At 42.7% G+C, this 27,299-nt stretch overlaps 1 protein-coding gene across 1 annotated transcript in view; it reads left to right on the top strand.

Annotated features, from left to right (window-relative positions):
- AKR1D1 (aldo-keto reductase family 1 member D1) overlaps positions 1 to 24,342 on the top strand; it is a 34,693-nt gene extending 10,351 nt beyond the window's left edge. The window contains exons 2-9 of the mRNA XM_066549851.1: positions 6,032 to 6,199; positions 10,536 to 10,652; positions 15,045 to 15,122; positions 17,391 to 17,513; positions 19,245 to 19,354; positions 19,834 to 19,999; positions 20,774 to 20,856; positions 24,181 to 24,342. Of these exons, the coding sequence (XP_066405948.1) occupies positions 6,032 to 6,199; positions 10,536 to 10,652; positions 15,045 to 15,122; positions 17,391 to 17,513; positions 19,245 to 19,354; positions 19,834 to 19,999; positions 20,774 to 20,856; positions 24,181 to 24,223 (888 nt within the window). The 3' untranslated portion in view covers positions 24,224 to 24,342. The remainder of the gene's footprint in view (positions 1 to 6,031; positions 6,200 to 10,535; positions 10,653 to 15,044; positions 15,123 to 17,390; positions 17,514 to 19,244; positions 19,355 to 19,833; positions 20,000 to 20,773; positions 20,857 to 24,180) is intronic.
- The last annotated feature ends 2,957 nt before the right edge of the window (positions 24,343 to 27,299 follow it).

Below are 27,299 nucleotides of genomic sequence, written 5' to 3'. Positions count from 1 at the left end.
AGAAAGGCACCCCTTTTCCACCTTCATTCATGGTGTGACACAAGGACACAAGTGACACCATTCTCCCCATCTTCTCTGTGCTTATTTGCTGTCCTCCACCTCTCGAGGCAACACAGTGCATGACATAAAGCAAAGTTCCGGGCTGGCACAGCAGCCTGTGGCTCTTATCTGTGTTCTCTGCCTCCATTCCCAGCTCTACCTGCTTTTGCAGAGCACCCTTTGCTGGGTTTTGCTTCCTGGATGGTGGCTGCCAATGCTTCCGGGGGATGAAAGCCAGATTTTCCTGTGTACGAGAGAGAGGGATGTGCTGGCGGTTGCATTTTCCAAGAAAGAGGTGTACAGTACAGCTTCTCTTTTACAAGATTAAACAATTCTAAGAATGTACCCTTGTGTGGCTCATATCCTCTGGCTTTGTAAACTCAGCCTGTGCTTTCCTGCAGGGCCTTCAGTACACATGCTTTCTATGCTCTGTTCCTAACATCTTAAGCCAATCCTTTTTGCCAGTTTGTCCAGAAAACAGGCAAATGGAAATAAGCAACTGGGCTTCTAGAAACTCGCATAAGAATCTGTGTGTGAGTGCTGAGCTCTGATGAAGGAGGCTCTGAGCCCAGGAATGTACCTACTTTCTCCTTCCTGTATTTAGCTGACTAAGATTCCTAAACAGCGGCTCCACATCCTAAATTACAGGTTTGGACTGGAGCACTTGGCCCATGGCTTGGATATCTTGTGTAATTCTGCTGCAGCTAAACTCAGATTTTTCCAGAAGATGGCCCTGTGTCTCCTAACACTTCAGGCTTTTTCCCCCAGGATCATTATTCCCAGCTAAGAGACTGCAAAGCAATTCACTAATCAGGTTAGATGCTCAGGACTAAGGTAAGGGGCTTCTTCCCTGAAGTGCTGCTCCCTCTGCTCTCATGTGCTGCTGATACTGGTGCAACTCTGTAGAGCTGCTCCTGTAAAACAGGGCAGAGCAGAATCTGGGAGCCTGAGTCAGACTGTTTTCCTTTACCATCACACTAATAAAGAATAAATGATGATACTGGTGTTAAGACATAAAAGCAACGACCAGAGTAGCAGTTCACATGGTTTTGCAAGATTATAATCAACTGGCAGAGTGTCCTGTTAGCTTTGTCTTTGGAGATAACCCTCTTAATCAGCTGGAAAACCAATGGAAATTGCTGACTAGAGAGAGATGCTATAGAAAAAGCAAAAGAATTGGAGGGCAGATGAACTGTGACACTAAATAACAGTAATAAGTCAGACAACCACTAACACTGCTGAGCAAATACTGTACTATTTGAGTGGGAAGAGAAAAACTCATGGGTATGCCTGCACAAAAATATTCTCCTGTGGCTTGGTCATGTGCACTCACAAAAGAAATTGAAGCTGAACCATTTGCTATGGTAGGGAGAATAGTTTTTGACAAAATGGGATGTGACAGAAGGTGTCTGGAATAAACATTAAAAATTAGGGAAGTTTATGGCCTCAGAGGAAAAAGAGAGCAGACCCTTTCAGACAGACAGAATTGATGAAGCACATTGCTTTTTCAGACTCACAGAAAGTGGTAACTGGCCAGTTGGCTACTTCATCTGTGGAGAAGGGGCCAAATTGCTGCTTCCTTTCTTTCAGTGAAGGTGCATATCTGAGTCTGCTCTCCCAGCCCTTCTGCTGGATTTATTTATCATGGAGCCTGAAGGAAACAGATACCAGTTAAATCTGTCAGGCATGATGGTAAATCAGCTGGTTTACAAGCTATAGATTGATAGAGGGAATAATTGTGTCTCTTGTTTCCTTAAAGTTTATGATCGTAACAATAACACAGATGCTATTGAAGAAATTTATGAGTGATTGAGCAAGTCCTCCTAGTCAACCAGTTATTCTTTCATCATAAAATGTGCAATAAATTTAATATAGTTCTTTGGCACAAATTAGTGACTGTCTGCAAAAGCACTGAAGATAAATATCTGACTTACAGTGCACAAGTGGTTATAAACTCCTGTTCTAAAACAAGACTTTGATCAAAGTAGCACAGTTCCAAGGCATGCTGATTAGAAACTGAAACATTAATTATGGTGAAGGATCAAGAAACCTCTCATCTATGCTTAAATAAGAAGTAATAAAGAAGCAAGATTTGTCTTAAGGCCAAAGCTAGAGAGTCCTGAATTACTACTAACAAAGCACAAAGGTTTATGACATAGAGACATTTCAGTACCTCATTTAATAGTTGTACTACTCTAAAAGTGAACCCTGCTCATTCAGGAATGGTGCAAGAATAAAGCCCTGTCTGGAGTGAGCAGGCAGCACAGGCAGCTGCATTTTAGGTAATGTACTAAGCGAGTATAACCTACAGGAAGGAGGGAGAAGAGGTCTGGGGGTCTGAGTAGGATAAGGTGGTTGCCCATGGCCAAACAGCCTGGGAAGTGCTGTTCCATCAGCTGCTGTGATTAGTGGTGCCAATCCTTATACAACAAAGATGTATCACAAATTTCTATCTACACTTAAATAAAAGCTGGTTTTCAGTCAGTAACCTTTGATCTGGTCACTACTGAAAACCTATGAAAGACAGAAGAGATTGAAATACCTCAGGCTGAGCAGCGAAGTAGAGGGGAAAGATCCAGGTTTGTGCTTTCTCTGATGGAAAGATAGATGAGCAGTGGTGGTTTGAGTCACCCAACTTTGGTACGGTCTGTCAGGAAACAATGGAATAAGATACAACACCTAAAGCAACACTTCTAAAAAGTGGCAATACCACAACATGACTAGCCTGTGCAACTCATCAGCACAGCTTACCACAGCCCATTACTGCAGGATTTGGAAGGATTAAATATATGAAATGCCAGAAATGATAGTTTCTCCATTAGAATGAAAATAAACATATGGTATAAAGTTTCCAGACTCACAGATGTCTCACACCTTCAGCTGGGATGGTTCAATAGAGGCAATATTTTCCAAAAACTATTCCCTAGATTGCTTTGCATTTTTATATGAAGCACCTTAGACCAGAATCTGTCAGAACTAATATACCACATCAGATGAAATGGACTAGTGCAATAAAAACATACATATATAATGTAAACCCATCTCCGGCCATTGGTAATCAAGACCTGATCCAAAAAAAGCCACCCTGAGCCCCTAAAGAATAAGGTTATTCCTTGAGATGGAGGAGTTTTTCAGAAGATTATTTGTACAGATGTAAGTCCCATATAAAAAAATTAAGAAATACACAGAAGTTCAGCTCTAACAGGAGTCAACTGATTCAGCCAAAAGCAGATGCAGTAACTGCAAGCATTTTCCTCAGTCCTACCCTCCTTCCATGTCTGCAACTGTGCTGTTCCCTTACCTGTGAGACTCTACCTTTCCTCACCTATTCCTTCTGCTTTTCTTACTGATCAAACTGGCCCTGGTGACTGAGAGAAGACACAACCCAATAATCAAAATCTCCTTACCTGGTAGAGTTTAGTTTACAGCATCAGGAAACAATAAAGAGCTGTGTTTGTGCAATCTCTCAAGAGTGTGAAGAGGGGAAATTCTAGTACTGGGTTCACATCCCATTTTCAGTCTCTTCAACAAATGGAAAAAGTAAAAAAAAAAATAATTTTTTTCTCAAAATCTATATTATGGTAATGCATCACTGTCCTCTAAATGCTCTGGTTTCATACACTTGAATGGCAAAAGTCAAACAGGCTGAAGAAATCTAGAATACACATTGTTTACAAAATCACATTTCAGAGAGAAAAAACACTGATAACACTTTTGGAAATATACTTGTCTTTCAGATAACTAATAATCACTTAGGCTTGAGCTCCCCAGACCTTTCAGCTAAGCCCTGTTGCTCTGTGCCAGTCAACCTGAGCTTTGCAACAGCGGCTCCAACCTCGTGCAGCGGCTCATTGCTGGGGCAGAGGTCCGAGGTTACTGTCATCAGTCACCACAGGCTTGTAATACTCATGTCAGAGCTTTCATCCTGATGCCTCTCTCAAATCCCATCCTGCAGGTTCAGGCAGGGACAAAGCAGAGAACATGTTGGAGGTTGTCATTGCTCCATGCCTCGCACTTCTGTAACGCTGCCCGGTATGCCCCAAGTGAAAAGCAGCCATTGAGTGTGCCCGAAAAGCTGGTAGCTGCCGTGGTCTTTGTTATATCCCACTAACAACCAGGAAAGGGCCCTGCCAGGGGCTGAGCGTGCTTTTGGGAGGCTTCCACAATGAAAGCCGCAAAACATTGAAACAAGTGCTACATTGTATTCCTCAATTAAGCACACAGTATTGCACCATCACTGCTGTAAATACTCTGGAGTGCCAAATTGTGCCGTTTTGCTTCTAGGCCCTCATTCCGGTCTGTAATAAATCAGGGCACGTGTGAGCACTTTTGTATTTTAAGTAACCTTTGGGCACTGCATGCTGGAGCAGAAAGTTCCTCCCAAGCCCAAACAGAAGTTGGTCCATTTTGTGCCCCCCAGAGTCATCCAAGATGGGGCACTGAGCAAACAGGCTAGAATATGGTCCCATTATCCCAGAATGATCTGCCACCAGCCCACAGCTCTGGGGCTGAAAGGCAGGGATGAAGACATCCCCAAGTGTCTTCAGCAGTCCTTCAAAGACTTTTCTTTCATATGCATGGAAGGGAAGACCAATGTCCTTAATCATTGAAGCATCCTATAGCAGCTATGAGTTTCACACCTTCTAGTTCAGCATGTGGTGGAAGAGAAGCTGTTTCTTTCATGACAAACTCATGGACAGCCAGGCCAGTGCCAGCTGTAAAAGGATAGCTAGGAAAGAGAGGAAGGAGAGCTATTGCTATGGTGTAAAATGCCAGTCCTGCTTCTCTTCTTTCTTTGGCATTGTCAAAATCAACAAATCTGTCATCCTCTCTTCATACTACCTCATTTCCAGATGCCTCTGGCATCTGTTTTCTTCACAGGAGAAGGAGTGTGGTCTTGGCCCTGCACTTGCAGATAGCCGAATCCAACTCTCGCCATTTGTTGTTGACAGACAGCAGCACAGCAGAGCAGTTTGACTTGCCCTACTTCAGTTTATCTTAAAGTGAATCAGATATCCCTGTTGCAGCCAAACAATGTCCATGAAAAGGATGGGAGAATAGCATTTCTGCACACCCTTGGCCACCACGACTTAGGGCTGCTCTCTCATTATAAAAAGTGTAGGAACTATAAGTTGTTTTCAGTACAATTTTAGTGACCAGACAAATAATTTCAGTAACCAGTTTTGTGCTTTTTTGCTTAGTTTGGCCTATGTGTAATTTTGCTTGCCATATTGGCTTATGGAAAATATGGAAAATATGACTGTTCTGAAAAAACAAGCTTACTCTGAATTTTGGCAATGATGAGCAAACAGTACAAAAATGTCACTTATTAGGAGGTTTCTTGGGATCATCTTAAACTGAAGCAGTAAAATATATATAAATATACGCTAAAGCAACTACTGTTTTTTAACCACATAGTAAAGCAGCTGTTCAGAACTGGGAATACCAGTAGATAGTCCTGACCTTCAGATTATGATACCAACAACTATAAGTTAACTTGAGGAGAAAGCAGTCAAATCCAAATTCCTGCACTCCTGAAAGGTCCAAGCTATTCAAAGAGCCTCTGATCAGCAGGTGGTTGACCAGTTCTGCTCAACCAAAAAGTCATCTTCCCCTTGAGTAAGCCATTTTATCAAATGGGTGTTGTAGGTAAGCCCTTGCTTGCTAGATAAGAAATTCTGAAATTATTTTCATATCAAATGCATTTGATTCTACATCCTGAGGACACTAGTATTTCCTCTTTCATGGAGATAGACAATTTTTTGCTTTGCTGCCTTTTCCCCGTCTAATCCCACATGTTCAACAGTTTTGAGAAAAACTGCACAGCCCTCTCTTATTTGGAAGTTGGATCGTGGTTGCCTGGGAGGAAAGGGATGGTCACTCGGGATGAATTACACCACTAATCTCACGCATATCTCAGGGACCCTCCAGCACTGAAGGAGGGGTAAGCAGTAGGCTGACACTATGTTCATCCTTTTCCTTCTCCCACCAGACACCCAAAGGTTCCTGTCTGGAGGCAGTGAAGATTGCCATCGATGCTGGTTACCGCCACATCGACGGGGCCTTTGTCTACTTCAATGAGCACGAAGTGGGACAAGCCATCCGCGAGAAGATTGCTGAAGGGAAGATCAAGCGAGAGGACATATTTTACTGTGGCAAGGTGAGAACCTGCACTCAGATTATTTACACTAAATCCAGGATTTCTGTGAATGGTCTTTCTTAAGAGGACCGGCAGTCAACATCTGGAATGTTTCCTTCCAGATCCAACATCCTTTATTTTTCTTTCCTAGCATTACCAGAATGCTGCAGATCTTTATGAACAGGTTTGCTGTGAGGCACCGAGGAATCACTGTTCTCTGTGTAAATCTCTGATAGCAGTGGGAACCATGAAACATTCCTTCTGCTTAGTATTGTAGGCACCTGCAAGTGAAGACCATGGCTAAGTTCAACCTAAAGTGCTGCCTAACCTGTTACTGTGCCACACATTGTGTTGTCACACACAGAGCCCCAGCTGGACAATGATCCTGCAACTGAGCTATTATCTGTTAGAGCAATTCCCTGCACAGGTTTGCCATGAGGTTGCACAATGAAAGGGGTGGGAGCAAGCACGTGCATGCCAGTGTCTGTGTATGGAAGAACAGCAAGTGCCTACATTGGTACTACTGCCAGAAAATTACTCATCAAGCTACACCCTTAGTTACTGTATCACTTGTAATTAAAAAGTTCTAGGATGATGAATCAACGTACTTGGACAGAAGATGTCATTACACTTCTGTTCTAGAGCAATGAGGCTAGAGTAATGCATGAGCTATTTTATAAATTCAAGTCTTAACTCTATGACTTGACTCTCTTCTAAAATAATGAAATCCCTTGTCGAATGAAGTGTCTGACAGAAGCTGTGACAACAATGATGAATAACCCAGGTGTAAGAGAGGTCATTGCACATTGTAGTGCAACGGTGCCTGTCCAGTTTCTAAGGGAGTTTATGGCCTCAAATAGTCCTTTCTGCAGTGCTTCTTTGAACACATAAGCCTAATATTTTCCCTTTCTCCTTTCCCAAATAAGACGTAATCCACAATTACTCAACAGACTTGCAAATAAACACCACTGTTCCTAGAGTGAAAAATCCCATGGGATGAGAGGTCTGGTTCACTGTGAGCAATTTAGCGAAGCTCTATGATCTGGGGAAATTAAGCTTCATATTGGATTGTTTGCAGACCAAGCGGATTTTCAGCAGCTATAGACCAATTTCCAAGCACAGCAAGTTCCAATCTGTAAAATATGCACCTCTTTTCCAAGTTTCCTGCTTGGTTCTACTGATAACAACCTTGCCATTCTGAGGAAAGCCTCACATTCTCAAATTCTCTGCCTTTATCAGGGAATTTCTCAGTCTCTTATATGCCAAATATGTTGATTTGGATCAGTGAAAATATTTGGTTTCAACAGTTTTATAGTTTCATTACTGCAAATTATCAGTAATATTACAAATCAAAACTACCAAGTTGTGCCAAAAGGTTAGAACCAGATGTCCTAACAATTCTGAGTATTTTAACTTTCTCAACTGCTTCCCCTGCAGTTTATTTGCCCATATCAACCTTTAGGCTCTATGAAAGCAGATCTCCTGGTAAAATTTCCAAACTTCCTTTATTCATTAAGCCTTTCTGTATTCAGTTGTCTGATCTCATCACCAGATGATTTTCCTAGTCGATAATCACTACTTAAACACTGAGTCATTTGGAAAACTGCAGCTCCTGCAAGCCACAGGACTGCAACACAGGGTACCACAACAGCCAATGCCTGTGCTCCCAGCCTGCTGTGTGTCTGTGACATGACACACACATGGATTTCTCTTACAGTCGTGTACTGTTTGTGCTTGACAAAACGTCAGCTGCTCAGGGTGATAGTCTACTATAACATTTCTATGACCTTTAAAAGAGTTTAAAGGCAGAAATGGAAAATACTCTGCAACTAATTCAATCCATCACAATCAAGGCTTTTCACAGGTTTCACTCAAAGGTCTCACAGCAGCTCTGAACTTCCCAGAAGGAGTGGGAGGGGATCTCCCTTGCCTTATGTATCTTTAGTTTAATGCATCTCACAAACTTAGATAGCTTACAAACTACAGGCAAATCTCAACCCAGTAGATACTTTGGGCATTGATCAGTAACTGATTGATATGAACTGTTGCATCTTCTACGGTAGATACACAGACCATTCTTGGAAGCACCAGGCACTACAGAAGTTAGTTATGTTTTCTTCCTTACTGACATCAGAAGCACTGGGAATTCCCAAGAGCCTTCAGACTCAAGCCCCTCGTGCAGATCTTTCCTGAAGCAAAGATGCTGCAGATGGAAGGCTGATCCATCAGCAGGGACTGACGAGAGCAGCCCTGCTGAGTGGCAGTGTTGCTGGAACAGTGACCTGGTGTGATCGCGCTGCATCTGCCAGTTGAAATCATCAGCACTTGCACTTGGCTCTGGCTGCTGGCTGCCTGATCAGGCAGAGCAGCTCAGCATCCAGAAATTTTAGAGGTTTTATATCAACTGCCAACATCTCACTTGGCTTATACAGCAAGACCTTTTTGGTCTCCTCTTTCATCCCAGGATATTTCTTTCATTAAACTAGAAGTAACATTTCCAGGAAATGTGGTGTCCTAAAATGCCAAAGCCAGCTGGCAGCTTTGACTGCTCAAACATGGGTTCTACTTAGGTAGATAATACAATAACTTGTACAAATCATGAGAACAGTTATAAAACTCTCAAGTTTCCATGGCATCGATGTATTGACATAGTACAAATGTTTTTAAACATAGTACAGCTGTTTTTAAAGGCTGGTTCTTCAGAACCTCTGCAGTTTTTAGAGGGAAGTATATTCACTGGCAAATACTGAGCTCAATAGAACTGGGCTCGAAAGGGCACTCAGAAAAACTACTTCTAGGCAATATATCACAGGTCACCAAATTTCTAAAACACAGTAACAACCTGGACATGAAGGGTCTACAAAGTCATTTCCTTACTTAAATATAAGTTAAGCTCGTTTTGCAGGTAAAATGCTTAAAAAACACATAGACCAGAGGTTTTCAGTAAATCCAGTGGAACAACTTAAACTCTTGAGAACAGGACCTTGGTCCCTTACTGTAGTACACCTTAGCCTCTTACCACTGTCTGCTGCTCATAAACTCTTCGCATCTTGCAGCATACAGCTGAGAAAGACCTAGTATGAATTTCCAGGTGTTTTGGTTTGTCACCTTAGGGCAGGGTCAGATGTCCTACTGTCAGTACAGCTTAACATGTCCTTGCTTCTGTGGGCAGAACTGAGCAGATTGTTTTCCACAGGAATAACTATAACATAGTTTAAAAAAAACCAAGTGTCTAAAATAACTTAAAACTTACACAGGATATGCCCTTTAACACCTATAACCAACCTCTTCTCCTATAAATCACAATTCAAGTTTTTTGTCTGTAGAACAAATTTATTCTATACCTCTGCATGCGGTGGCTGTCAGCTTTGGAGGCAGAACTGACTAGACAATGACCATACCAGCAAACAGCAGGTTTTTCCAACCAGCAAAAGTGACAAAAACCTAAATGTGACTCCACACGTTAGTTTTGTAAGTTGAAAAAAAAAAAAAAAGAAAATAGCCCAACTTATTGTGTGCATTCAAATGGTACTTAAAACCTTCTATTGTGTGTTAATTCTGCTGCAGTTAAAATCGACAAAACTCAATCAGTTTACAAAGAGCTCTTGGTTACTAATTACCATGCTATGGTTTTATCCTTGCAAGAGACTTGCATCAGCACAGTTCAGTTAGAGATAGTGCTGAACACTCACCAGCTGAGCACACTCCATAGCAACCTCGGGGCATAACCCTGAAAGGAAGCAGTTTGCATTAAAGAGGTACCAAAGATTTTGCTGTAACTACTCACACCTGCACTACAGTGACTAAACAGAAACACATTTTCCCTTGAGGACTGGGGAATAAGAGAAAACTTGCCTAGGTCAGGCAGTCTCTCAGGCTCCCCAACCACAGGAGAAAAACCAGAAGATTCTCAGTGCTGGATGCTTGGCCGCTCAATAGCTAACTCACATGATCCAAGCTTCTGCCTTCAAGCATAAAACTGACCACAGATTCCTTGTGGGAACAAAGTTTTTCAGTGAAAGCAGATGCTTGGAAAACAAAAGGAATCTAAGTTCATTGAGCAAGAGTTTGTAACATACTCAGCTCCGAATAACCTGTTTTGTAATAAAAAAATACGTAATGGCTTTACTGGGTCAACACTTCATCAGTCCTGGGCAAGAACTCCTGTCTTAACCTCTGCCAGAAGGCAAGGTAAGGCACTCACTTCTGCCTTGCAGGGATGGAGACCACGATGTCTTTGCACTCTGCATAGTGGGCTCTGTCAGAAGGACAAGAGGGAGGGAGTGTGTGCTGGGGGTCTTCAGCTGGCTCTCTGTTCCTCCTGGCACCCAAAGAAAGCCTGTGCTTGCCTCCCCAGCTGTGGAATACCTGCCACCCCCCGGAGCTGGTGCGTCCCACGCTGGAGAAGACCCTGAAGATCCTGCAGCTGGACTATGTTGACCTCTACATTATTGAGCTGCCAATGGCTTTCAAGGTAAAAAGAAAAATTGCTTGGAAAAAGTGCATGAACTTAACTTGAACCAAGACCTCCATCTAGTATATTCCTTGCAGCTTCCAGCCTAGGTTGTCAATAGCATTTTGAGCAGATAACATATACATTTTGATATATACTGCATACATGTATTTCTGTGCACTGCCTACCCAAAGAGAGGCGTTTATCAGGTGGTGTGAGAACAGGCCAGGAGAGATGTTGCTTGGAGTGTTTCTGCTGGAAGGACAGGTCTCCCAACTGTGGTCGAGCGGTTCCCACTCTGAAAAATTGCACAGCTGGGCAGTACATGTGTCTGAATCCCCTCTGAGCCATGAGGAGAGAGTCACTGGAGGAAAGAGCTCATACAAAGCAGCAACAGGCCAGGGGCAAAGTTCAGAGAGGGAGAGGGAAAGGTAAAAAGTCACCAAGTTTGGTTTCCTTATTCTGTGCTAAATTAAAGCTGCTGGGAAAATTGTGGTTATGATCTTAATCTCTGTAACTGCAGCACTCAGCTTCACTAGATCACAAGTGGTGCCAAACATGGGTTGTCCATCTCTCATTCTTAAATGCCAGCGTAGAGTCTGATATTCCATCATCCTGCTGGCTCTGGGCAACTTGTAGGCAAAACCTTTGAATGCACAGAGCTCACATCACAGTTGCATGCCTTCCTCTTGCAAGTCCACAAACTTTCTGCTTTCACAGCTGTTTGTACCTTGCTCTACAATTTTCCTCTACAAGTACATGATACAAAGGCAAATGAAATGAAGAGAATTATATTCAAAGCATTTAAGTGGTTTTGAACTAATTAAATCTTTCTTCTGAGAGACAATAGGGTCAAGCAATTAGTTGGTTAATTGCTTCTGAACAAGGTTTGAGCTCTAAACTGGCCTCTTTTTGCAAGAAAGGTAGATCTCTGATTATTAAAATAATATTTTGCTGCAGACTCCAAATTACAAGAACTATCAGACAGGAAGCAATTTACCAATGAGGCTATCACATTACACTTGCAGTCCTTTTTCTCCCCCTGAGGAGGCCATATCCTATTAAGACCTGTATAGGAGTAACCAGACTCTGATATTAAAATTTTATTTATACAGTCACACGTATGGAATCTTTTTGGGTACATTTCTGAAAATTTCCCACCACTAGCAATTTCCTGTTTCCCTTTTCTTGTGTTTGTATTCTTTACTAGTTCATTCTCCCACATAGTGAAGGTCATTGTCTCACAATATAAAGATATAGACAGCTGGCTTTAAAGTAATATACATCTGACTCCCTGAGGCTTGTATCAACAATCTTGAGTAGTTAAAGGAGTAGCAGACCTAGAGATTCATTCATGTTTCTCATGAGAGGAGAGAAAAAAATAAGTCACTTTCTTCCTGAAAAATATACACTTTTCTATGTCAAATACAAAATGAAAAAAACCCATCCTTTTGCAGTGGTGACAGGTTTCCTTTCTTTGCTTTCTCTCTCTCACAAATACACCCATCCTGCCTGTGATGCTTGCCTTTGATGAAGAGCATGCAGGTCTAACTCTAAGATCTACTCCACCCTAGTCTGCAAGCATTGGTGCTTTCCTCCCCAAAAGTCTAGCAAAAGCAGTCTCTGGTTGGAAGCAGTGATGTACTTAAGACAGAACTTACAGTACCACCCTGAAGACAGTAAGAAACATGCCCCTGCAGAGCCCAGGCAGCAATTTGTCACAGGGCTTTCAGGCAGAGCAAGAGGACTATGGTTTCAGAGGGCACCACTCAGCAAAGCCCCTCTGCTTTTCAAGAGCTCATGAATAGCCACCACATGGGGTGCAATTATTCATTGACCTACCAACATTAGCCTATACCTCCCTGTATTTTTTCCCCACATAGATTCCCCATCCAGGACTTTTGTCCTTCCTGCCTTTAGCCCCATGCAGTGTTGCTCAGCCCCTCCACCCTAGCAAGGGAGTAACCAGCAGAAACAGGTCTCTTCCAGGCCACCATGGGCCTTCTCTCTGTTTGGGGAGCTCATACCCTACAGGTATTTTAGGGGTGAAAAACCAGCAGGTTTTTGGGGGACTCTTCTCAGATGACTGATTCATCAGTAAGCATCAACTTGTGCACTAAATGATCTGCAAATCTCTCCCAAACTAATGATTCTGTCATCTGATAGGAAAGCAGATATTTTAGTGTTACACTGAACAAGTCTCATCTAAGTATCATGTAATTTTAAAATAATAACTCAAAACAGACCATTGGCATCACTATTTGACTTCCTGTTGCCCTTCTGTTTATAGGACAGGCATTCACAGGTTGTTAAAATTGCTTTCTTGAGAAAGCCTGCTTGTCAAAGACCATTTTATGAAAGCAAGGGGATGTGCAGAATTGTCTTTCTGCATGTGTGTTGGTGATAAAATTATAATGGGAGCAGGACTTTTCCTCTCAGTGTTTAAGAGTTACTGGGTTTTAAACTAGGAAGTAAGGTGTCCGGTATCATTTGGAGTGCCTCCAGACTTGGGACATGACATGAAAAGGTGTGATCCCACACAATGGCAGTGACTGTACAGTGTTGCCACATTAATTTCAGTGCTCATGCAGCAGCATGAAGCATACCTTTTATCCAGTGTAAAACACAAAGCTATCTCCAAGAGAACTGCAAGAGAAGACATCAGCATTTCTAGGATCACTGGTGCGGTGTAGTTCATGAGAACCCAGAGCTACACACGTGACCAACTTCTGAAAGACCTTGTCACCACCCTGTCACCATCAAAACACTGTCTTTCTCTCAGCACTTTATCCATCTGCAGGCAGTTCTTCCATTCAGAAATTCCCTTTCATAAAAAGATAGCTTGGCAGAGAGAGTTTTGCGTGGAAACTATTGAGCAGAGACAACTGCACTTCAACACCTTGCAGAATTCTCTGCATGTAGGAGGAGGAATTGATCACTGTAGAAATCCACAGTAGTTCACACCACATCTCAGTCAAGAGAAGTTAATCTTCAAGCACCATTCATCCTGACTTGGTTCATTTTTAAAACACAAGTGATAGAGGGAAATAGGAGGATGGTAAATTAGCTGATATAATTGGTGCCTATTGACTACTATAAAAAAAAGTCAAACAGAAGTGAGTGAATTAAAAGTGGGGCAGAGTAAAAAGGTCCTGAATTCAGACTCATGTACTAAAATTAAACAGGTCCAACTGTTTGATATGTTGAACTTGCAGTCCTTGGAAAGTGTGCTGGGGTATCATGGGATGAATGGTTTGTTCCAAAATACCATGGGTTGGTTTTGCAAATTAAGTTTTTCCACCTCACTTGGCTTTCTAATAGAAAAAAAATGTACCCAACAGCCATCTACCTCCTTCTAGTCAAGGTATTCTCTTTTTCCAGCAAGACAGAGCAACAAAAGCAACAAGTTGTCTTTGTGGAATTCTCTGAGGAAAATCAGCACATTTGGAGGAGAGAGGCTTATGCCTGTAACTGAGACCTTGGCCCTCTGAAACCTGACTCTGTGTTTTCCTTAGGCTCACTTTTCCCATTAAATGCCTTGGATTTGAACCCAACTGAATTGGGAGGTGATAGTTACTGATCATATTAGTCACAGCTGCATGTTCCCAAGGAGTTACCACGTCAACATCTTGTACCCAGGCCTTTGAAATGTAGCGGTTTGAAGTCAGATCAAATGTCAAACATCAGTGAAGGGTTTTTGCTCAGAAAAAAGAAAAACCAAACTCCAGCAAAACACAAAAGTGAAATTGTGATCAGACACAAGGGAGGGAGGTGTTAATGCATTGCCTGCAACAGCCGTGAAATAACCAGCAAATAAGAGAAAGCTGTGCTTGTGAGATATCAGCTCATAAATCATCTCTGAATCCTACAGAGTACAGAGATTGGAGGAAAGAGTTTCTAGTGCCTAAAGAAAGGTGGATAATGCACTAAAAGGTTAGCTATGCCAATAGCCCATTCTTGCCAGCAGCTCCTGGACCCTCCAGCTGTTGGGGAGAATACCAGCTCAGTCCAGTTCCCAAGTGCTAGGACACAAGCAGGAGGCAAGGGAAGGGCCAAAACGAAGAGGAAAGAAGTACAAGAGAACACAGGCTGGTACTCTAACCCAGCCCTTTGGAAGGAGATGAGTCTTCTTTATGCCATAACATAAAGGTCAAAAGTTTGCTGAAAAACAAGGCCATCCAGGAACTCCTGAGTGTACTCTCATGTGACAGTTCAGGAGTGTGTCCAAGGACGATCTAGCAGACGAGGATGTGGTAAGCCCAGCATGAATGACCTGCTGAACTTGGGGTGTTTCAGAAAACTAGGCAAATTTTTTTTGTTGTTTACTAGTAGAAACAGAGTCCATGAAAAAGATTTTGCTCTAAGGACTGAAATTTTTTCTTTAAAGCACAGCAGTATGGTTTTACTTTTCAGCCTGGAGATGCACTCTACCCAAAAGATGAAAATGGAAAATTTATCTACCATGAGACAGACTTATGTGCCACTTGGGAGGTAAGCAAACACAACATCCATCCATATATGCTTTAAACCCACAGATATTCATTCTCATTTTTACTTGCGGTTTTCATAAACATAACTGAAGCAAATTGTCAGGGCAAATGGATTGAATTCTACTAGCTCTGTGGATAAATTCTACTTCTATCCTTAAGTATTCTTTAGGCATGTTTCTTTTTGCTGTCATTTAATTATTTTTATAACAAAACACTGTTGAAACATCAGACATCCACATTCCCTCTTCAAGAAAGTGCACTCTACATTCACTACTTGAAGCTTTTATCATTAGGTTTTTACCAATCCTTCCCCTTTATCAGATCTTCACAGAAAGAGAAAGTTGGTGCCTTCAGAAGAGACTAGGTCATCTTGAAAAAAATAAAATCTTTTTCATTTGCAGGAAAAAACAGATTTTGCCCTAAAGCTCACCATAAAAAAACAAACACTATTAAAAAAAAAAAAAGAACACCTCCCCACTCAAACCGCTCCCCCACTCAAAAACAAAGCCCAAGACCTTGCCATCACTTGCCATTAGAACAAGTTCACTCACTTCTAAATTTACTTATCAGATGGGAACACAAGATTTTTCTGGTAAAAAAACATGGAGGAAAGTAGCATTTGCCTGAAAGATTGCACCCTACATTTGTTTGTGATGTGCTCTAGCCCTTTAGGCAGATGTCTCACTAAGCCTAGTGTCACTTGGCTTCAGGATCTTGGATGAGAGAGAAAATGAGACTAGCAATCTCCTCACATTTCTGCCTCTCAAAGCCATGGACACCTCTTTAGTTCTCAGCTCTCCCTCTGCACCAGGCCTGATGAAATAGCATCACTAATTACATCCAGTTCACACCAAGAGAGATAAGAGGTGCTACTACGTGCTCCACTTCAGCTTGCAGTGTCCAGATCTGGATAGTCATGTCCCAGTTTAGCTCTACTTGAGGTACAGCAGATAAAGATGAAGAATGGTGAAATTCTGAGTGAAATTTTGAAGGGGGAGAGAGCCCAGAGGGGGCCTGAACATTCCCTTGGCAGCTGAACCATCCAGGCTGGGTCTCAGAGGGAAGGGGGACTTCCATGTTAGCTGTTTATGTTATATTTGAATTTGGCTGATGCAGTTAATTCCCCTCTTTTCACAGAATGGTTGCTCAGATATTAAAAGCAATAGCTCACCCCACACTCATATATTTTTATCTTTGAGCTGGTGTTTAATGTAAAGGTTATTCTATAGCAGGCCACTCTTCAGCTAATAAGCCAACAGAAAAATAGGTGGTGGGGAGCGCCTGCAAATAGCAGCATTAATCTGAATTAAAATGGCTCAACTCAATCCAGATAATTTCACTCTCTCAGTGAAATTAAGCTAGCTGGCAAAAATTAATTCAAATGACTGTATTTGCTGACTTGTCACTGAGTGATAGAAGGCATGTGAGGCCAACTAGAGGTCATCAAACACAGTGCCTCTTACCTCCCTGCTTTCAGCTCCTATAAGACAGAAAGAATAACAAAACCTGGAAGGGCATCCAGTTCCATGGTGGGGTCTGCTCTGCCTCAAACAGTCACTGAATTATTTGTGTGCAGAGCTTCAGGCAGAGAAGGGGAAGACTATAGGAAAGGACCCCCTTTCCCCTTAACAACCCAGCAGATGAAGCAAATGAAGACCAGGGAATATATTCATGTCCAGTATTCATAAGAGTTTCTCAGCTACTAGGATTTGTCTAAAGCACAAAATATCTAGAATGCCTCTCTCCCATCCACATTTTTTTTTCTGCTTCACATTGTACTGAAGTTTTCTGTGCAGGTTTAGTGATGTGCCTTGCTAGATATTTAGGGGATTTCACTGGATAAAGACTTCATATGAAGAACTGTCTTACAATCAAAAGGAATGAATTAACTTATCAGGAAAGCAATCTGTTTTGTTCACTTTGCCTTCTCCAACTTTGAGGCACTGCTAAAGCAGTACAAAGTAAGCAAAACTCTCTAAAAGGGGTTGCCTGGCACTTAAGTATCCATATCTCAGGGTAAATCTTCCTGCTCTCCAGACAATTTCTACCCTCACAGGCGGTAAAAACATTAGGGCTTGGTCTGGAAAGCAGGTCGACACAGGAATAGAGTTTGGTTTGTCTGGACAACACCAGCCTTCATGCTAATAGAGCTGTTAGCTCTGCTGCAGCAAAGGTTCTCAATAATGGTTTATCTTCCATCTCTCTCTAAAATGCATGCTCCAAGAAAAGCCATCCTGTGGGATTCCTCTTGTCTTTGCTTTCTTTGCAGGCTCTGGAGGCATGCAAAGATGCTGGCTTGGCAAAGTCTATTGGAGTATCCAATTTCAACCGCAGGCAACTGGAGATGATCATGAACAAGCCAGGACTTAAGTACAAACCTGTCAGCAACCAGGTATGACTGCAAGCCAAGGGCAGTGCCTGCCATGGTGCCACTGCCCTTTGGGGAATGCAAACACACAGCCTAAGCCGCCATGTACACAAAGGTGATGTGTACTTTGCCACAGATGCTGCCCTCCATGCTTCCATTTCTACCCTGAAAATATTACTCCTCCTATCTAGGCTAAAGATGAATATTTGAAGGCTCTGGAGCAATCGCTTTCCTCAGTTTCTGCTCCAGGACTATAAAACCGGTGCCTCTGTGCCAAAGCTCCATAACAAGATTGAATGCTGAGTCAAAGCAGATCTTAGATTTCTGCCATGTACCTTACTTCAAGTCCAAAAATTCCCAAGAAAGCCATTCAGAGCTAACCAGCACTCAATGAAGCCATGTCTACCTTAGTTAACACCAGCACAACCCTACAGACCCTGAGTCACTCCAGGTTTCTCAAGGGTAAAAGCCATTAGAAGCAACTCCTGAATTTCCCGTACTTGCCTCTCTTGTACTTTTCCTCTAAGACATTTGTAAGAGATGGAGGAAACGTTCAATTAAAGGAGACCCTGTTACGTGACTGGCCCTAGTGGAACAATCCCATGGAGATGACAGGCACATCCGAGTTAAATTACAGCAGCAGGGCTCTGAGAAGGTGACAAGTGGCAGCGACCCATCTGAGTGCCCAGTACCTTTGGCTCTCGCATTTGGCAGGTCTCTGCATTTCCTAGAAATCTCTGGGAAGCCCTTCTGACTCGTCTGGCACAAATATCCACATTAGCAGTAATAGAGATGAGGCCAGGGACCAACTGGGACTAACTTCCCACTCCCAGCGCGTGGCCTGGAGGGCTGGAATGGCCATGAGGCAGGGCAAGTAGGCTGGCCACAGCTTTCATTTCTGTACTTGGCTGGAAGGAAAGGCTGCCCACGAGAATGGGAAATTCCAGCACCCTTCCCTGGTATTAACATGCCCAGCGGGTGCAAAATGCAATTGCTGTTTCTGGCATGCCCCTAAGACTGCACTGAGCATTGCTGATGCTTCCTGGGGTCAAGGAAAACCAGGCAAAAGATTCAACTCAGCTTAGGGCAGCTGGCCAGCAAGCACAGAAGTGCCAGATAGCTTCAGACTTGCCAGATAGCAACCACTGCAAACAGTGGTTGCTCTGTCACCTTTGAGACATCCATTTCCCAGAGTCTGAGATCACAGCCAGAATATCCATGCCTGTGAGGGAACAGGGTTTGCAACGTGGGAGGGCACAGCTCGCAACAAGGTCATAATCTCACCTTTTGAATACCCCCCCCCCCTTTTCTAACTGGGACAGTTTATGCCAACACTTCCCTAAAAACAACATCAGATTAGTCATCCTGAATGCAAGAGGCAGAGAAATGGAGAGCTGACCCACATAAGATGGGTTTTCTTCTCAGTGTACTTGTCTAGTGAGCTTGCCTCACATCTATAATCCCCACTTATTGCCACCTTTCCACTGCAGGCCAATAAAAGTTCCCTGCAGCTAAATTATGGTTGCAGATGTTAATCTGCTGTCCATCAAAAAAAAGAATAATTAATAAAAAAATCAATCACCTAGCAATGTACAATTAGAGTAGTAACCACAGATGGTGTTTCTCCCTATTCCTTAATTTACATCTATCCTTTCCTGAAAGCATTACCTGGTCTGTAGCTCTCACAAATATTGGGATATCTGCCTCTGTGTCTGGTCCTGTTGATTAGTCATCCTTTCTGTGCTACTCTTACAGGTAGAATGCCATCCCTACTTCACCCAACCCAAACTCCTAGAATTTTGCAGACAACATGACATCGTTATTGTTGGGTACAGCCCACTGGGAACCTCAAGGGATGAATCATGGTAAGTGCCCATGTTACTTTCAAATAGAAGGACAATATCCAGGGAAACATAGTTCTCCACTGCTGGGTCTCCGTGCAAAATACCTCTGGCCCCATTTTTTAAAGTGGTTTTGAACCTCAGTGTCTAAATATTACTGTTGTGAGTGTAAACTTTCAACACTCCTGCTGCATGCTGTCATCAAAGAATGCTAGGTGTCTGCATAGGAGGTTGCCTTAGGTCTCCTCCAACAGCAGGCAAGTGTTTGGAATGGGGAACGTGTGGGGCTTAGGTAAGGAAGGAGAAACGAAGTCAACGTTAGGACATCACACAAGAAGTTGCCTCTGACAATTTGCCAACCTAAGAGCCAAAGCTTTTCTCCCGCCTTTCACCCTACTTGTCAAAAGGTGCAGTGTTCAGTCCACAAACAAGTAGATGCCCCTATGTTTTGACATTAAAGATGAGGAGGTTTTTTGTTCTTTTTTTCCCCACTTTTTTTCCAGGGTAAATGTGTCCTCCCCTCCTTTACTGAAGGATCCTGTGCTGAATGCCATTGGCAAGAAGTACAACAAGACTGCGGCACAGATTGCTTTGCGTTTCAACGTCCAGCGAGGGGTGGTGGTGATCCCAAAAAGTTTCAATCCACAACGCATCAGAGAGAATTTCCAGGTAAATTCATACCCCAGTAGTACATGGACAAATCCACTTACATTGGCTTAGCCACTATAGAAGGTAATTTCCCCATTTTTTCTGTAGACCTATGTAAGGCTTGACCAGTGGCAAACTTTGCCACATTTGATGCTTCTTCTTGTCCCCACCACCAAATGGTAACAAGGTATGACAATAACAGTGCATAAAGGAAATTTTGGTGTCTTTTAACTCCCTGGAGCAGCTAAAGCTCCAGCTGGTGGTATGTCCCAGAGCAGTTGCTGCTGCAGTGAGCAGGACAAGCGAGATGAGGTAACTCAGTAGGTCAGCAGCCCAAGGCTGCAGGAGCTCAGGAAGGACTGATTGTTCTGCCCTGTCTTCAGGCATGGGACAGCTCCGCTAGAGAAGGGTTGCTCCACACAAGTGTGACAGAAAGGTTCACAACCACACCACCAGAAAACATTTGGTTTGACTACAACCCAAAAATAAGATTATTTTGTTCTTGCATCCCTTGCAGCACTCAGTACTCACACTGCTCCCTACTTCCCCTGGAAATACATTGCTTTCAAAGCTGGTGTCTCAGTATTTCCAGACTACCTTCCACTTCTTGCAAAAAAGGTGTAGGCAAATGTGACTGGGCTTATTCATGTCCTCGAGACTCCTGCAAATGCAAGTAAGCATAGGTTTGTGGGAGAGATACAGGGAGAAGGAGGGATTGTATTTCTGGAATCTGGAACATATGAAGGTTGATTATGACAAGAAATGCTAACTCATTCCTAACATCTCTTCCATTAGATCTTTGACTTCTCCCTCACTGAGCAAGAGATGAAAGAAATTGAAGCCCTGAACAAAAACGTTCGTTATGTGGAACTGTTAATGTAAGTACAGGAGAAATCCTAGATCCTCATAGGGCATTCCTGTTCTTTCAGAGAATTATAAAAAAAAAAAAAATCACTTCTGTTTAATATTAACTTTTTCATAAACAACCCTATTCTGAGGTGAGCCTTGAATATGAGAGACTTTTAATGCAGCCTGAATATGCTCCTGGACCCATTGCAAAAATAAGTGTACAATATTTGCCTGCAGCTCAGGTTCTCAAAGCCCACCCAGTAGAAAGTGAGTGTATCTTGCTATTCCATCTCTCCTCCATTTCTTTAAACTCCTTCTGCTATGTGGTGAATGGCGGTCTCAGACACTGATAAGGCATAGCATCATCCCTGTCTAGAGGTGTAGATATTGGAGCTGAAATTCAAATAAAATTGAATCGTACCTTCTTCTAAGAAAAACAGAAGAACAGAAAGCTTGTTTGGCTGCTAGACCACTTCCTAATTATCTCTTCTGAGACCTATCCAGGCTTGATCTCTTGCTGCTTGTCACCTAAAGCTTACCACCCGGTATAGTTTTGCTTCATCTGAAAGCTCTGATCTAGCCAAAACCCCCTCTCTTCCAGAGGATAAGGCTGTTTGTTTATCCTTCACCTCAAAAGCATCTACAGCTTATGGCCAAACTTTGTTTTCCCCTTTTCAGGGCACTCAGTAAGTAGCCAAATGCTAGAGATTAATTTCCACGCATTTCTCCTTTTACCTTAGATTATCTGTGTCCTGCTAAATTGTAGCGTCAAATGAAAAGCATTGATAACAGCATCAATAGCACTCTAAAATGTTGACCACTGCTCAAAAGATACAGGGAAATTTTGCAAGGAAACAAACAAACCACTTACTGTGCTGCATAAATACGATCAAAAATATGCACTAAGTTAAAAGCATCATAATGGAGTTCATTTTTCACATTTAAGCTCAGCCAGGTGCTCTGAAGCTTTTGTTTCTTAAAACTTAAAATAGCCTTCCATCAATTAGCAGTACTTAGTTCCAGAAGGCTTCTCGCAAATGGCCTCGGAGATTCTTAAGTGTGTTTTGGTATCTGACACAGTTTGGTTTTATATAGTAAAATTGAGTTATGGCATCATTTAAATTTTGAAGATTACATACACAAAATGTAACCTTGGTGCAAACTCAAGAGCCTTTCCCAGAATCAAAGTCAAAGGCTGCAAATGCCCACAGGGGAAGAACTTTCTAAGCTACCAATCTAAAAAAAAATGCTTTGCTTTATTAGACTGAATTTGGTCATAGGAGGCCACCGAGGATATAAGGAAAACAGGATGCATAGGAGGGGCATTGCAGCTCTAGTTTTCACAAGAGCTCCGTGTTTGGGGAAAAATGTTTAAGTACAATCTGATCTCAGCTATGAAAAAAGCCTTATTGGAAAAGTGATGTTGCCACGTAAGGAGCAGATATATAGATTTATATATATAGATATATATGCCTACTCTGCGTTACCACGCTGAAGTGTCTGGAATTGACACTGCATCAGACAAATTACCAGCCTAAATACATTTCTTATTTCATCCAGCAATCTGTAGCTGAAAAAGTCAAACCACGCTACAGAAAGACTTTTGGTTAGTCAACTTCATGCAAAACCTTTGACTGCTGTGATACACATGCCAGCAGGAATGGAAAAATCCAGCTTTTCTCTGGTTCTTCCCCTTATCAGCTACCATAAAGGGTACTGTGTGCAAACCTGTTGTTCCCATGGTATGAGTAAGCCCATGCAAACAGGATAACGCAATCAGTGGAATGAATTAACAAGTTAAGCATCTGAGAAGAAAATGGAGGTTTTATAAAAACATGAGTACTTCGGGAAATCTTAATCTGAAGTTGTTTCTTCACCTCTTGGAGAAATCTGGAAGCACTGTGCAGGGCAAGTTTTACATTAATGTATCTGCTTGATTTATCTTATGCTCCCATTCTCTGCTATGGATGTTTTTCCTTACCAGCTATGCCAAGCTGCACTGACTCCTCCAAGTGAATAATTTTCACTCAAAGGACTCAGACTTTTGAGTATGTGAGATCTGATTAGCAAGCATGCTCAATAGATGAAAAGTAGAGATAATGACACTGGCAACTCAGACATCATTAAATTATACTGAAGTCAAACAAGCCAAAGTGTTGTGGCTTGTTTTGTTTTTTGGGACTTTTTTTCAACCAACTCAATCTGTTAATGTGTGAACACTTGATCTTGGCTGAATATTGGAATGAAATGTTTTGACACAACCAATTCAAAATGTTTGATGCCTTCCAGTTAGTTACCTTCAATATTGTGAAATGTGTCCTTCCCAGACTGGAACGATTCACAGCTGGGTAAATGCCAGTATTTGTTGTGCTGTGCTGTAAGGCAAGGCAGCCAGCTGCCATGGTGCACCTGAGAATGCTCTTCAGAAATTTTTCATTTAGCTAATGGAAAGTGGTTGTCAAGCCAGGGCTTGTGATTTAGCATCAGCTTCTCAAACAAACAAGAAAACCCACAACAGAAAACAGCTACCTCTCTCTCAAGTCTGCCAATAATGGGCAAACACAGTGTTATTTTTTTCACCTGAAGTTGACCCTGGGAATTTTCTTCTTGCCTTTTATAATGATCCTGAATTGTGCATCTTCCCTGAGCATGCAGTTTCTAAAACAAAGCCTGAAATATCTCTTTGTTAGGGGGCACCCACAACCATCCCTTTCTACCCTGAACAGGGTCATGCCAAAGCTTATTTGTAAATTCTCTGCCACAGTAGATACTGGCAGAATATCTATGTGTAGGCTGAGCTAGAGGACAGCCAGAGCTAGTTTAGGTATGGCAGCTGCTTGGGGAAAGCACCACCCTAGACCCAGATCTGTTCATGCCAGCTCTAAGGTCATAAGGCAAAGTAGAACAGTCTGGTGTCTCTACCTCTTCTTCACACATAGCCCTTATTTCTAGGTGTCTTTCTAGACATCTGAACAAAGATTTCCCCTTCCACAGTACAGCACACATGGTGAAGCCATCCCCCTTTTCTAAAACACTTCTACTCACCTGAGTTAAATAGTGAGAATAGTTGACATCCAGAGTCCTGTTGATTTCCCTCATCTCCCCTTAAGATATGCAGTCTGTAGGCCTGAAAAATGGTCCTTCACTGTCCTCTCCTTAAATACACAGGCTTGCTTCCAACTCCGCAGGGTCAGTCATTCAGAGCAGAACAGCTTGTGGATAAGTAGGAGAGCCTTCCATGAAGGCCACACATATATTGCAAGGAAGAGGTTTGCTGGGTACAGGTCGATTGCAGTGATTTGACATCTTGCTTCACCCAAGGAACTCACTTGTCCAATCTGACCTTTCCACAGGTGGCGTGACCATCCAGAGTACCCCTTCAATGATGAATACTGAAAAAGAGGTTGCTCTGGACAGCCAGCCAATGCTGTTAGGCTTTGCTGAGAGACACTCAACGTTTGGTGCTTTGTCTTCATGTAAGGCTGTTCAAACCAGCATTAAAAACATGACATTTATTTCTTTTTGTCTTGTCAGTCTCTTCTTGTTATTGGTGACCAAATCTGTTTAATTCATTGAATTTCTGGTTTTGGCATATCAGGCTTTAATGCTGAACACAGAACATTCAAGACCGACTGCTGATAAAACTGAAGATTTCTCCTAAAAACAACCTCACTAGTTCAAGCCAAATCAGTTTCACTTAATGGAATATTCTTCACTTAATCTGAAACAAAACCTTCCACTTCAGTAGGTGTGAGGCAGAATCAGAATCACAGAATGGGCAAAGTTTGAAGAGGCCACAGCGGGGTCACGTGGTCCAAACCAGTACCACTTTCTCTTGCAGCTTGAGTAAGAGAAAGTCAAGAGTGGTGAACTAACTGAATCTGATACATATGCACATATTTTTGCTGTCATGGACTAGATATGAGCACTGCTTCATGCAATGAAACCCCTTTAACTCTGACCAGAGTGTTCTGCAGCTGCACACATGACCTTTATTCCATAGGTACATCCTAGCTGGCTCCACATGGAACCTAGTTCAAGCCCTAAAGCATTACAAGCAGGTTCATATTCCCACACACACCCCCCTCAGCTGAGGACCTCAGTAAAACACAAGACAGTGTACGACACTTGTATTACATTGTATTAGTTATTCAAGGGTGGCATTAGCTAGCATTGCATACATAACCTCAGCTACAACTAGGGAGGTCCTCATCTCATGAGATTAAAAATCCCTTAAATTTCTTCCATGCTCCACTTACTGATATTAAACCAAGAAAACTTCTGTTCATTTAAAAATTCTTATAAGCATGAAGGCAGAAGTATGTACACTGGGGAAGGAAGACAGACTCCTTCAGCATGAACTTCTTTTTCAGATTACTTGTTTGCAGCCCATAGGTGCACCTGCCCATACCCACACCTGCAGAAGGCTGCTTTGCCTCCCTCCTGAGCCCAAGAACCCCAATTTTCGGCCACTGAAGGAGTACACTGGAGAGGTATCAGAGAAGAAACGAAACCATACACTCATAGAGAGAGAGTACTTCATGTACCAGAATGTACGTACATTGGAAAATGTGTCATACATAAGCTTCAGTCTATAGCATCTGCTTTTATTCATTACCATTGCTATTTGTTATCCCTGGAGTGACTGGAGCAGGAAAATGCCAGAGCGTACAGTTCACGGAAACTCTTCTGTATGATCATGGTGTGCTCCTTAGAGCCGAGACAAAGAGGGACAGGGATGACCACTTCACAGGAGCAGCAGGGAAGGATCCCAACAGGGTCAAGCGCAAATGCATCCCTGGATGAACTCAGTGGGCACCACTGGAGAAGTCAGGCCCCTTCAGCAGGGGTGGCCTTCACGTAGCATTTATAAATCCATTCATAAATCTATGCCAACAAAGAAGAATTCTGCTTCCTGGCAGTTACCCAAGGGCAATTCCCATTTTATTCTATTACCCACTTAGACCAGAGGGAGATATAAAAAACAAAAGTGGGGCAGATGTCTCTTCTTTCTCCTCAGATACATTAGAAGTCTCCTGGTGGAGATCTAAGGACAACTCAAAGGTCAGGTGGAACTCTGCACCCAGGAGTGTTCAGAACCACTGTCACAAGTCCTGCTTTGCCCCTTTGCAAACAGCTGAGGTCCTGGTCAAAAAACTGAATAAAATCCAAGTCTAAATTCAAGTGCCAGAGAGGAGGAGTTACCACCATACCCAACATGTTATTGCAGTTGCTTCATAAGTACAAGCCCTAAATAGAGCTCACAAGGCTCAACTGCTTAACAGTAGCACTGTACAAATTTTTGCACTGTAACTTGACCAGGTGCCATTCTCCAATCACAGCCAACATTCAGGCCAGGTTTGGCAAAGCTCTTGTTGTCTACAACTGCAAATGTCAACTAGTGCTTAGCTTAAATGCTCACACCAGTCCCTTTTACAGCTCACTGCTCTTTCCAGGCATCCTCCTCCCTGAGGTCAGGCAGCACTGGAGATTCTAATTAAGCAGGTGACCTTGTACACTTTGTGAGTAAGGAAGACAATACAGTGAAACCTCTCTAACAGGGGATACCATATAATCAAATATTCAACCTATACTGATTAAATAACGCAGGACAGATTGTGAGAGTTCATCCTGCCCAAGTCATGCCATCAAATTCCTCCCCCCTCTAATTTTAATAGAATCCTCCTCCTCCTCCTTTGCAGTGCCTCATTTGTATCTGATGAAAAAAGATTCAGCCTCTTCCCAGGGGCAAATGCTCCCATACTAGTTTCCATCAGTTATGAAACTGCTACTGACATATAGCCTACTTTTCCCCCCAACTCTGCTCAGTTCCAGACCATTGCTCCCCAACTTGCCCAACAAAGGTTTAGATGGGGAATATAAATGGGCCTGCAGGTGGGAGCTTGGGAAACCCATTCTACCAGCAGCTGGACAAGGAGAGAGAAAAGCCCAAACTGCACCTCCAAGTATGATTTGCTTCCATCTAGCACATTCTAGAGTCTTACTGGCCTCACTACCTGATGTGAAACACATCACTTGGAATGGTCACGTACAGCCCTGCTCCAACTGGAAGGGTCCAGCGTGGACAGAGAGGCCTTCAGCTCCTCTTGCTCTGACAGGACTGACACATGACAAGAATAGATCAAATCATGTACTGGAAAATTTACTCACTTTTATGGTAAATAACCTGAATTGTTTGTAGCTGCAAAGCAAACTGAAAACCAAAAGATATTTGCATCAGCTACGCACAAGTTACTTTACAGCAAAGAGAACAAACTATGCAGCACTTCAGACTTTCAGCAGACTAAAACCTGGTGTGGTCAGCAGAAAGCCAGGTGATATGCTAACATCCCTAGCAGCATAGCAGCTGCCACAGCAGTTGATATGAGCCCGGGCTTACCTGGCATTCCCTGCTGTTACACAAGCTCAGGGCAGAGCACAGGGCAGTGGATGCAGCATGTGCACGCTCACG

This window comes from Molothrus aeneus, chromosome 5, assembly GCF_037042795.1.
Source record: "Molothrus aeneus isolate 106 chromosome 5, BPBGC_Maene_1.0, whole genome shotgun sequence".
Classification (NCBI taxonomy): Eukaryota; Metazoa; Chordata; class Aves; order Passeriformes; family Icteridae; genus Molothrus; species Molothrus aeneus.
This window is presented reverse-complemented; position numbering and strand designations above follow the sequence as displayed.